This window comes from Euprymna scolopes, chromosome 6, assembly GCF_053919585.1.
Source record: "Euprymna scolopes isolate OS-2025 chromosome 6, ASM5391958v1, whole genome shotgun sequence".
NCBI classification, from domain to species: Eukaryota; Metazoa; Mollusca; class Cephalopoda; order Sepiida; family Sepiolidae; genus Euprymna; species Euprymna scolopes.
Window position 1 is genome coordinate 45,452,830 of NC_136487.1, and position 13,429 is coordinate 45,466,258.

General features: G+C 34.4%; 1 protein-coding gene across 1 annotated transcript in view; it reads right to left on the reverse strand.

The window, feature by feature from the left end:
* Positions 1 to 348: 348 nt before the first annotated feature.
* LOC145277626 (histone PARylation factor 1-like) overlaps positions 349 to 13,429 on the reverse strand; it is a 30,505-nt gene continuing 17,424 nt past the window's right edge. Inside the window, exons 4-7 of the mRNA XM_080129180.1 lie at positions 12,243 to 12,444; positions 6,610 to 6,708; positions 3,680 to 3,921; positions 349 to 891 (exon numbers count right to left, since the gene is read on the reverse strand). Coding sequence (XP_079985306.1) covers positions 578 to 891; positions 3,680 to 3,921; positions 6,610 to 6,708; positions 12,243 to 12,444 — 857 coding nt within the window. The 3' untranslated portion in view covers positions 349 to 577. The remainder of the gene's footprint in view (positions 892 to 3,679; positions 3,922 to 6,609; positions 6,709 to 12,242; positions 12,445 to 13,429) is intronic.

The following is a 13,429-nucleotide window of genomic DNA, read 5'->3' on the forward strand; positions in this document are numbered from 1 at the left end:
CACCCCTTACAAAGCATATCGCCACTTGGACATAAGGGGCTACTATTTGAGGCCATGTCTAGGAAAGATTAGCAATATATTTATGTTACATTTAAACTTCTGCATATCAGTACAGTCAGGGAAGCAGGCAGCAGGAAGGGAATTCCAAACTCTAGCTGTTTGAGGGAAGAAACTATTAGAAGAAAAAGCTTTCTGGCATTTAGGGACAGTGAAGGGGGTGAGATCTTATTACTAAGCGGGTTTGTCGGGAATATGTACGCCGATGGGGTACAAGTGAAACAAGTTCATCAGGGGAAAAAAAGAGAGACAGGGAAAATGAAGAGAAAAGGAAGATAACTCAACAATAAATCCAATGAAATCAATAAATTGCAAGTTTTATGTCGTAGTGTACAAATTCCCATTAATCGCTTAAAAATGAAAGAGAAAGAGTACGAGAGATAAATTCACAGAAAAAGGAAGGAAGAGAAATAAAAAAAAAAATCCAAAAGTTTTTTTTCAATTTTTATTTACAAAAAAACAATTTTAATAATGCCGATTCGATATGATGATAAATTGAATAAAAAAATTTTTTTAAAAATTAATCTAATTCGTTTAGACTTTTTGGAGGGGCTTCACTATTTCGATATTTCAAATGAGTAGAGATGATTTCCGCAAATTGTGGCCGTTGAAGCAACTGATAGGCAAGTGGCAGAAGGTGCTGAATGGGTGAATGTAATGCGTCACCCCCATGGCAAAAAAGGGCCAGTCCTAATTCGAGTCCTTCACCATAATCGCACTCGTCATTAGCAAACTGAACGAGAGTCAGCAATTCCTGCAAAGGTTCAAAATTCTTGTTTCTTTCACTCTCCGTTTGGCTGGAACAAATTTTAGTAAACATTTTTCGAAGGGTTGCTGGAAAAGAATAAAAATGGAGAAATAAATGTTACACAGAATTTTCCAGGCTGTTGTCAAGTTATGGTAAATAGGTGTGAATGGGAAGAGAGATGAGGCTGATAATGAAGAGGAGGAATGATGGGAAGAGGGACTGGTTCTTGTCCAGAATCCCCCCTATATTAAAAACAAAAATAAAAATTTGTATGATGTACGTACCTGTGATGAAACATAAATATCATATTCCAAAAATCACATAAATTGATCAAGTAGTTTTATTTTTTTATGAAAATAAAACTACTTGATTCATTTTTATGTAATTAATGGGAATTTGTAGGCATTACAACATAAAAATCACAAGTTTGAATTATTGTTCAGTTATCAACCTTTAGTTTTTCTTTTACATTGTTTTCAAAAGGGCAGACTAGACAACCACTCTTCATTTACTCATAAAATTTGATTTTCTTATTTGAAAATAAAACCACTTGATTAATTTACGTGATTTTTGAAATATGACATTTTTTGTTTTGTCACGAGTATGTACATCATACAGATTTTTCTTTCTTTTTTAAATATAGGGGGATACTGGACAAGAACTGAGAGATCATGTGTAATGTATGAGGGGGTACAATTTCATTTACAATCATGGAAAGGATCTGATTTGGGTGCTACGCACATGAAACATATCATTAAAAAAAAAAAAAAAATGTTATTTCCAGCTATTCTATGGGGACAATTCAATGTTTTTATGTCGACAAAAAGAAAAATACAATAACAATAAAAATGTTGCCGACATTATCATGATATTCAAGGGAAATAATTCTTTTTTGTGTTCAAACAGCAAAAAAAAAAAAGAAAGAAAGATTGTTGCACACAAAAATAAAATTATTTCCCTTTGACTTTCACTTTGATACAAATAATTGCAGTGATATTCCGCAAACAGCTAAAAGTTCAACTTATTTTATAAAAACAAAGTACTGGATGAATTTCCATAATTTTCAGTGAATGGTATTTATTTTCCCCTCACAAGCAAGTACATAAAAGTTAATTGTTATGCCAATCATATTCAATATAGGTGTAACCATGGAGAAGCAAATTTTTTTTAAAATAATGTTGGTTGTCAATTCTCTAAACATAAAATTTGGGTAACAATAATTTATTTTTTTTTTAGAATGTTTTTGTTAAGAATTGTAATACACAGGAATATGATGAAATTGAGACAAAATTCAACCATTTTTCTTCAACAAATTCAATTTTCAACAACATTTTTAACACTTATCCACCATATTAAAAAAAAAAAAAAAAAAAAAAAATCTGTATGATGTACATGACAAAAAGAAAACATCATATCCCAAAAATTATATAAATTGATCAAATACTTTCTTTTAAAAAGAAAATTCTTTTTAATCGAATTTCCAATGCCTCCTGTCTCACCATATTAAGAATGGCTTTCTAAAATTTTGAAAATTTTAATTATTTGGAGTTATCTCCATTGTTCCTTCAAACTATATTCAAGATAGCATCGCAAGAGTGTCTCTCATAGTTTGGCAAAAAAAATCTGATTTTCTAATTTACAAATTAAACTACTTGATCAATTTGCATGATTTTTGGTGTAAAATATTTTTTTTCAGTTACAGATGTTTTTACATTTTTGTTTTTTAACATGGGAATTTTGGACAAACAATGTTTTTTTTTTGTAAATTATAAAAACAGAAAAATTGTATTTCTTGAATAAACAATAGTCAATATTAAAGGAAAACCTTAGATTGACATGAAACTTTTACAAAACCGATAAAGCTAATTAGCAAATTCAAACTAGTTTTTTTTTTTTATGTCAAACAAATCATTCTCAATAAAATTCATTGACTTTTTACAGTATACTCAGAAAGGAGCTCCTCTGTTATTAGAGAAAAATTTAAAATTTGAAATATTGAATTTCAAGTAAAACCAATGATATCTACTTATTTATGTCACAGTAATGAACATATCCAAAAATTATGAAAAACAATAAGGTAGAAACCGAATTATTAATGAAAACAGTTTTCAAAAACAATTAGTGAAAACTGAGTTTTGCTAAATTAGCCTAAGGTTTCAGAAAATAATTATCTCCCTTGTAACGATTCAAATTTTCTAGTTTCTTTTTTTTTAGCCAAGATTAGTTTGAACAAATTCCAACTTATCTTTATATAACAGAAAATAAATGACAGAAAGTAATCTGCTTGACAAATCATTTTAACAGAAAAAAAAAAAGAAACAGTAAAAATAGCAATTGCGAGAAAGGTAAAATGCTGCAGAGGAAGGGAGTAGCATCAGAGAAAGAGGAGGAGGGAAGACGATTATAGAGGGAGGGAAGAGAGATGGGCACAGAGAGATAGCTATAAAGAAGAAGAAAAGGATGGAGGGAAGAAAGATACAAAGAGAGGAGGGGGGAGGGACTAGATACAGAGAAAAGGGGCACAGGAAGAGGAGATAACTACAGAGAAAGAGGATTAGGGAAATGAGACAGCTACAGGAAGGGGGGTGAGGAGATGGAGAGACAGCTATAGAGGGAAAGAAAGGATAAGGAAAGATATGTAGAGATAGGAGAAAAGAGAGATAGCTACAGAGCTAAAGAGAGGGATTTTTTTTTTTTTTTACACAGTGATTTTTTTTTACACACTTATCAAGGCCCGGAAGCCACTCAGGGATAAGGGTTTTTTTTTTAAACAGTGATCACATGGGATGTATGGTATAAAGAGATATAGTGGGGAGGAGGAGACAGACTCAGAGAAAGAAAGAATAACAGAAACCTTCTGCTTTAATAGATTACCTGTAGATTCCGGTATAGGTCGGTAACCAACTTTATTAGCATCCAATTTCACAACAATGCCTGCACCATGGAATGTTTTCGAAACAACTTTCTTGTTCCTTGCAGCCATGCTTGGCGTCTGCATTTTAAGACAAATACCTTTATCCTCGGCCCACTGCATCAGTTTTGTCTGGAGATCACTGATGGCCATTTTCTCTTTGCTATAAAGCTTTCTCGATTTTAAACCTTCAGACAAATACCAACTGAAAATAATTAAGAGAAAAACTTAGCAAAAATTTCAAATGTTTAAAATATTAGGTCAGGGCAAAACTTTTTGCTAATTTAAAATTTCAGCCTGAAAATGAAAAACTGCATTTTTGAAAATGTTTATTCATAACAATAATAACATTTATTGTCTAACTTGATTCCAACTGTCAACGAGCTTTTAATGCCTTGCTTATAAAATTCTTTAAGTTTTGATGTGAAATACGATTCTAACTCCTGTTCAATCTGCTTTTGTGATGTTAACCTTTGATAAAGTTAAAATTTTGAGAAATTCAAATGATTGGAGAAATCAGTTTCATTATTTTAAGATTTGAGCGAGGATAAATTAAACGTTTGTTGTTCAAGTTGTATAATGCTAAGTAGGGGAGATAATCTATTTACAATGTTTTTCAAAAGTTTCTTTTCGGGGGGGGGGGGCCAAACTGTTAACAATTGAGTTTAACAAAGAATATGAAACAATGAAATGTAATAACATTAACAAACAAAACCCAAGAAACAATATTAATATTGTTGGTTCCCCTGATTTATCGGAGAGGGACCTATGTTTTCAGTCACGTCTGTCTGTCTGTGGGTTAGTCCAAACGATTGCCAGATAACAGTCCATTAGTTTTTCCTGTAATTTTGTCCACAAATTGTATTCCATTAAATAGATGTGCACAGTAAAAAAATTTTTTTTTTTTTTGCAAAAATTCCCATTGCATCCCCAGAGGCTCAAAAAAGGTCAAAAATGTCCCAGAATGGCCAAAAATGACTCTTTTTGCCCCATAGTGTTTGATTCATCCATTAAAATGTGGAGGCCATTGTTCTTAATATAAATTCAGTATGGGTGACCCTGGCAAAATTCTGGTTTGCATCCCTTTGGGACTTTTAGGGCTATAAAAAAAAGCCTTTTTGGAGCTCTTTTTTCATATTACTCAAAAATTTGATACGTATGTCTATATAGTGGGTTTCCATGGTGCTGAATTCAAATATACATTCTTAAGGCGTGAAACTGCACCATTTGTCCATTTTCACTGGGATTCAGCATTCCCAGGATCTCAAAAGAGGGGTCACAAATTTCCCCAAATTGCAAAAAAAAAAATGACACTTTTTACCTCATAACTTTTGCCCCATCCATTAGATTTTTCTGAAACTTGGCGAAAATGAGGGCAACGTTGGCTCTTCAGATTTCTCATATTCATCATTTCTTCACTATTTTTTGTGGTGTCATATCACATGCAACACCAGAGAGAGACTACACACACACGGCTTGTTATTGGAAATTATCGATGTGGGTATAGGTACTCTGAAAATTGCAACATTCGTGTCCCTTGAACTATGCAAAAATTGTCACTTTTTTTTTCATTTTTGACAGCTTCAGATTCATGCGTATTTTTCAGTGACACAAGCTTTGTTGAGTAACAAGGTTACTCCCCTTGTCTGGGTTTTTGATGATGTGTACTTTTGGGTGATCTGTATATAAAATGAGTGATTATGTGTACTCGTTCTCTTCCTGTCAACATGTAAATAACTATAGACGGTTCTCTTTGTGTCTGTGTAAAACTAAAAATGACTGTGTTAATTAATCTATATTCTTGTCAAGCATTGATATGACTTCCCGTGTGAATTTTATTTAAAACAAGCAAGGTATGTTTTTTTTTTATTAAATAACTAATTAAGTAACTAACTGTTCTTGAATACATGGAACACTAGGAAATGCTTGGTCTTTTTTCTTGTCGCTTCCACATCAATTCACCTTTGTTTATATTTTAGATTTTTCTTTTTTTTAATTAAGAATTGATAATTCTCAATGTTAATTATTTTTAAACATTTCCACAGAGTTAAGAGTTATAAACCCATTTGTCATTTAAGAATTAAAACCATTTACTAAATTATTAACGCTGTGTTAGTCACTTGGGTGTTTCAAACATGGCTACTCCCATGCGATGTTTATACACCGCAATACAAAAATGCTTATAGTGTTAATATTTTGTAAAATATAGTCATCCTGCTGGTTCAGGGATTCAAGCTGTTCCTGTTGAACAGCTTAAATCACTTGTCACTTGTTGATATTAAAATAATGCAATAAAATAAATTATAAAATTAAAGAAAAATTAAGTTATTATATCAGCAAAGCTCATAGTTACAAGACTGAAAGAGTAATAAATTGTAAATAAAATAATAATCCCATCAAAATTTACGACAAAAATATACCAAAACATTAATTCCACATTAAATATTACAGAGTAGCATAATACGCACTTACATCTACAATTTTCCTTCCAACTGAAAAAATACAAAATTATATAAATCATAAAATCATACCTACGTTAGTACGCTAGGGTGACTAGACACCCCAGAAGGAAAAAGCGATGTCTACCTCCAAGGAAAACTGAGATACAACTCTGCCATACGATGTGTGCTATACCCTCACCGAGTAAGGAGAGTACTGGGAGAGAGGAAAAGAAATAAGTTGCCACCTAGAAATTATGAGCACTTGAGCAAAATTGGAGTGACAAAATACCCCATAGGACTAACGCAGAGTTAAAGAAACCTTTGTTTTACATAAAAATCAACATGAGTTGTTTCCCTTACTTTAGCAACATGAACTAACAAAAAATAAAAAAAAAAGGCTCAAAAATATACAATTGGAAATCATGAAAAAAGAAAAAAAATTGCATATTTACTTGATAGCAGAAAATAGATTTTTTCCACGTGTTTTAATTAAGCAATCTTCCTTGGCTGAATTGGCAGCAACAAACACTGGAAGTTCGAGAGGATCATCTCTTAAATACAAAATAAAATATATTTTTAATTTGAAGAAATAAAATAAAGACATCACATTTAGTAACATTGTGCCACCCCGTTTGACAACTATCACCAACCCAACGCTGTGTCATGGATTTCTTTTCTTTCATCTTCTCTGGCCATGTCATTGTCATCTCTCACATTAGCAGCTACAGAGAGGGCATGCACAGGTTCACAAATATACAAAAAAAAAAAAATCTTCTGAACGCTATTAAAAGTTAAATTCTTCACTAGATTGGAGACGGAATGCGTTGTTGTGATAAGTGATTTTCTCTACTAATTCGCACTTTTTATTTTAAGATTCAAATATTAATAACTACATTTTATTTCAGTATTTAACTTATGTATTTCTGTTGTATTAAATGCTAGCTTTTTTTTTTTTTTTTTTTTTTCTCGTCCATAAATGTTTATCTACCAAGTTGATCTTAAATATTGTATAATCAATCCATTATATTATCATTTTCAGTCCCCCACCCCTAATTTCTGGCTCGCATCTTATCTCGCAATTACTTATAACGTCACCAACTAACTTCGGAAGAACCCCCCCCCCATCCGATTTTGTTTTATATCATAAGTAACTTAAAACGTGATTAGTTAAAGTTCAGAATAAAATCACGCTTTCTCTTAACGGTTAATTAAAAAAAAAAAAAATCTTCTGAACGCTATTTAAAGTTAAATTCTTCACTAGTTTGGAGACGGAATGCGTTGTTGTGATAAGTGATTTTCTCTACTAATTCGCACTTTTTATTTTAAGATTCAAATATTAATAACTACATTTTATTTCAGTATTTAACTTATGTATTTCTGTTGTATTAAATGCTAGCTTTTTTTTTTTTTTTTTTTTTTTTTTTTTTCCTCGTCCATAAATGTTTATTTATCTACCGAGTTTATTGCAAAAATAGATTACCTAATTGTACTCATTTTTAGTTCGTGAGAGGGGAATCTATCACCATACTTTCCCTTAAACACGTCCGTTGGACTTTTATTAAGTACAATACTTAATAGTTTTTTTTGTTTTTTTTTTTAATGGAGAGTAGAAAACGCATTGTGGATGCGTTATCGGCAGCTCCTGTTACTCTCGCTTCTTCTTATTTGTCCCTCAGTCCTCATTTTTTAAATGAGTGATTTTTCTGACAAAGGGAGAAGAAAAAGCTGTTTTCTAGGTTGGCAGTATTTTTGCGCGAACAGTTGGCAGAGTTGGTGGAAATTTTCTGTTTCTATGTCTATCCTTGTAGCCATGTCACTAGTAAGGGTGCTGGAGGTAAACGTTTTGTCTGGGCTGACGTTATCCGCCTGATAGTCAGGGACCCGAACCTTGGATTAACCACTAAGGAGGCTGTCCTATCAGCAGGTGCAAAGTACTGGGGCTGCTGTATTGCCATTTGGTGAATGGAATCTGGACCATGCAGTAGCTTCTGGTGGGGCCTCTCGATGCCATACTAGTGGGTAATTGTTACGGCTTTACCTTATCATGTGGTACAAAAAAAAAAATTCTTCGTTTCTTTTTCTCTCTTAGTTTCCCCTCTCTGTCCTGCTCTAAGTAAATCTGTCGACCTAGTCCACAAATTCCAAAATTTCATCATGACAAGTTTCAAGAAAAAATACACGATTAAACCCGGTTCTCCAACTTCCAACGTAGACCCCTACTACCATGTCTCCTTCTCCAACATCAGGGGTCTACGTTCTAACCTTCCAGAGGTTGAAACCCAATTACAGGAGACTAAACCAGACCTTTTATTTTTAAGTGAAACTGGCATTGGACAGGCTATTTCCCTAGATGAGTTTGCAATTACAGGATACTCTAACTTAACTTCTAAATCTGACCCCCAAGATCGCCATGGGCATGGAATATGTGCCTATATTAAAGATAGCTTTCCATGTGGGAGGGACATCTCCAGGGAAGATCCTAACTTACCCTATATGTGCTTCCGGGTTGCTTTAGCTCACACTACTGCATTTATATTTACTCTCTATCGCCCCCACAACAGCGGAGTTACTATCTTTCAAAGCATATCTGAGAAAATTGACCAAGTCCTTTCTACTTATCCTTCAGCTAACATTCACGTATGTGGAGACTTCAATGTTCACAACGTCGAATGGTTGGCCCACTTAAACAAGACCGATGATGAGGGGAGGTTCTGTCATGATTTCTCCATTGCCTATGACCTCACTCAGATTGTTCAGGAACCTACCCGTGTGCCCGATAATGACGGCTAGTATGCGAGCCTACTAGACCTTTTTCTCACAACTTGCCCTGAACTATGTTCAGTTTCTGTTCTGTCGCCTCTTGGATCTTCCGACCACTCTGTTGTATCAATTAAGATAAAAATGAAATGTAATAAGTCCCCAGACGTACCTCTTCATCGTACAGTATATCGATACACTAAGGCTGACTGGGATAGCTTCCGTACATTTATATCTGATCTACCTCTGCATTCCATGTTTAAAAAGGATGTGTCCTCTATAGTATTAGACCTAACTGAATGGTTAATTGTAGGTATTGACCATTTCATACCCTCTAAAAAGTTTCAGCAAAAACCTAACAGCCAGCCATGGTTCTCTCCAGAATGTGCTGCTGCCATTGCGCACAGAAATCACTTTTTCCACTGCTTCAAACGTAATAGATGTATGGAAACTAAAGCCGTTTTCAGGACTGCCAGCAACCATTGTAAGAAAGTAATAAGGAACGCAAGAGAATTGTATGCTCAATCTGTTAAGTCCAAAGTAGCTGAGCAGCGGCTTGGTTCCCACCAGTTTTGGCAAATAGCAAACAGAATCCTGAACAGAAACGTGTGCTCCATCCCAACTATTATCAATGGACCTGAGGTAATCTCGTCAGCATCAGACAAAGCCAAACTCTTTGTCAAGAACTTTGCAGCTAATTCTACCCTTTGCGACCAAGACCGCCAACCCCCAATATTTCCTCTTGTATCAGAAAACACGCTATGTGATATACGTATATCTGTACGTGATGTTGCCAAGCTAATCAAAAACCTTGATTCCAGTAAAGCAACTGGCCCTGATGGTATTCCAATTATAGTACTCAAAAAACTTCAACCTGAACTAGCGCCCATACTTACAAAACTGTTTAAACGTTGTCTTAAGGAGAATAGTTTCCCATCTCCCCGTGAAAATCTCATCAGTATGCCCTGTATTTAAGAACTCAGGTGATCGCTCATCCCCCTCTCAGTACAGGCCAATAAGTCTCCTGTGCGTCATGAGTAAGTTGCTAGAATCTGTATTAAATACAGAAGTAATCAACCATCTCAACAAAAATAACCTTCTTAGTGACACTCAATATGGTTTCCGTTCTGCTAGATCTACAGCAGATGTCCTTACAGTTATATCGCATAGGATTAGCAAATCTCTCGACGGTGGCAATCTTTCTAGGGCAATTGCTCTTGACATATCTAAAGCCTTTGATAGGGTATGGCATAAAGGTTTACTTCATAAGATAGCTAGCTATGGTATAGCTAGAAAAGTCTTCTCACTCTTTTCCTGATCTACATTAATGATCTTCCAAATCATATCCTTACATCATTTGTAGACATTTATGCTGACGACACTACCATTTATGGTACCACATCTAAGACAGTAAACGAGCATGTTCTCTCCAATTCTCTCTCCTCTGATCTTGAGCACGTAGTACAATGGGGAAAGGAGTGGCTGGTTACTTTTAATGCATCTAAAACCAAGCTTCTCTCTTTACATCATCAACATTCTAATCCACATTTGTCATCAATTGAAATGAATGGCTCTCGTCTTCAGGAGGCCTCAAGTTTTGACAAGCTTCTGGGCTTGACCATTACTCCTGATCTTAAATGGAACACGTATATCAAATCTGTTGCCAAGGCCGCTGGAAAAATGGTGGGATCTTTCTATCGATCGAGTAGATATCTCACTGCTGATGCTATTCTCTATCTATATAAGAGCCAGGTACGTCCAAGGATGGAATATTGTTGCCACATCTGGGCAGGAGCTGCTAGAAAGGACTTGTCCTGCCTTGATAGAGTTCAAAATAGACTTCGTAGCCTCGTAGGAGATGTCCTTTTCTCCTCCTTGCAACCTCTATCTCACAGAAGAGATGTTGCGAGTTTGTCTCTAATGTATCGTTATTTTCATGGAAAGTGTTCAACTGAGCTTCAATCTATGGTCCCCCCTCACCAAACTTTCACAAGAAACACTCGTCTAGCTGTAAACACTATCAATAATTTCCCCCACTCTTTATCTGTGCCTAAACCTAAACGTAGATTCCATGAACAAAGCTTCTTTCTTAGAACTGCACGCCTGTGGAATTGTCTTCCGTTTTCCTGCTTTCCGGCTGACTACAATATGGTTTTGTTCAAGTCTAAAGTAAATAAGTTCTTGATGAGCCGTTCCATATAAGTTATTAAATTTACCAAATTTTCATTACTAATGATTACTATATTGACCAATTTCTACTGTACACTCTTTAACCCTTATCCTTGAGTGGCCTCTGGGCCTTGATAATGTGGTGATGTCTTTGTAAAAAAAAAAAAAATAAATAAAATAAAATACAAAACACAAACTCAAGAGAAACAAGGCTTCAGAATCAGACCAACCAAAAGATATTCTCTTTCTTTGAAAAAATTATTACCTCATCTAATGCAAAAGTCAGTTAGATTGACCTTCATGGGAAAAATGGAGTTCATCTATGAAAACCACATGAATAGAGACAATTGTAGATGTTATCTTCAGTGTATGTCTGCAGCAGCTAACCTCGGACAAATGAACAGTAATCACTAACAAAGGGCCAGAACCACTCAAGGGTGAAAAGATCCTGGAAGAATGGAAAGAGAAACAGTCATAACCACCACCACCACCACCCCCATGCAAAAGAGGAAGAAAAAGAGTGCTATTTAAAGGGGAGTTGGTTTCAGGGAAAGCTACAAGGAAGTTGAGTCAATGTGTTTCTCAGAGATGACTGGCTCCTTTGAGGCTTTCAGCAAATCACAGTGTAAATGAGACTGTTTTTTTTCGTCTTGGTTAAGCAAACATCTCATTCTGCAAGTCTGCTATTGAACATTGTTGTTACATTTATAAATTAGACTTGTGTTTTACTTGGGATACAAATTCTTCATTATAACATTAAATTGTTGGATCGACAAACAACTTTGGTGTGGTACAATTAATGAAACGATGATGGCGATGCAGTGAGTGAGCACACGGGTATGTTCACATTCCCTCATGGGTGAGGAGAGCAACTATCCAAACACATTGCTTGCTTGCTCTCTCTGTTCAATCAGAAGAGAATGATCGTATTTCCCTACTCACATCACATTAATGGTTTCCTGTCTCTGTGATGTCACTGCCAAGACACGTAGCTCTTATAATTTCTACTCGGGAAATTTATAATACTAAACCTATTTTTGCACAGCAGCATCTAAATATTTTTACAAACAAGCCCGAATGAATATGAGGATCATAATATAAAGAAAAATTCTATTTCTTTAGAGAGAAATGCAAAAAGCCACAAGGACAATCGACTAACCTGTAATAGCCTAAATGGAATTGAGTGTGGTCATCTCCACGAATGACCGTCTGAAACTCTGGAGGATCAAAGTAATAACGCCAGTGAATCAAATAATTGGGAAAACGACCGTGGCTGTTTTTTCCGTTAAGATTTTTATGCTTGCCTGCCAGAATGTCAAATGGTCCGACCAAATCAAATCCAAGAATATCATGAAAACAACCTGAAAAGATTAAAACATTTTTTAGTTGGAAAAAAAAAAAAAAAAAAAAAAAAAAAAATCAGGCACGGGGTAGGGGGGGGGTATATAAAAGAAATTCAAAAACATTAATAAAATGGATCCAAAAGTTTACCTTTCCACAAAAATCCCCAAAGTGTTCACTTTTAAAATTCACATTGCAGCCTCCCATGCAGTTGTTACGTCTTTAGAAAAAAAAGGCTAACAGTCCCCATTTACCTGCCTTCCCACAGGATTATATTTCCGGTTTTTAATATGGAGAAAAATCCAGCTCTCCAGAGAGAAGCACATTGGATTGGAATAAAAATCAAAATTGCTTCGGTTGAGAAGGATTTCTCCTTCACTGACTAAAGACAAAACCAATACAGAATGATTCTGAAAATTTTCCAGATTTCAAGACAATTACCAATTATGTTGGAAATTCCTAATTCTGGTACAATTACCAATTCAGATTCTTTTAAAATTTCTAGATATTTAGTTATAGAGTTTTTTTTAATTTTCACATTTTCGAAAAATTCTGTGCAAAGTGCGCATATATTTTTGCAAAAAGAAAATACACAGGGTGGGAGGTACAAGGTATATTACCACTGTTTTTTCATAAACTATAACTATTTGATTACTGATTCTGTTAAAAAATCCCGATTCCAATACAATTACTGATTGTTTGGTTTCAAATTTCTAAATATTTAGTTAGAGTTTTTTTCTTTTTAGATTACTAAAAAAAAAAAAAAAAACGTGCCAATTTTTTCTATTTATTCACTTGTTCCATTTTACCTGTGCCATTTTTACCTAAATTCTTTATTATGATTTACAGATTTTAGTTTCACTAATAATTTAAAAACAAATATTTATCATTAGTTCCAGCAAATTCTTTTATAATTCCGATACCCTAAAAAGTCCGATTCTTAATCCCAATTTCGATTAATAGTCCTGAAACTAATTAATACTACACCATGATTTCAACCTGAAA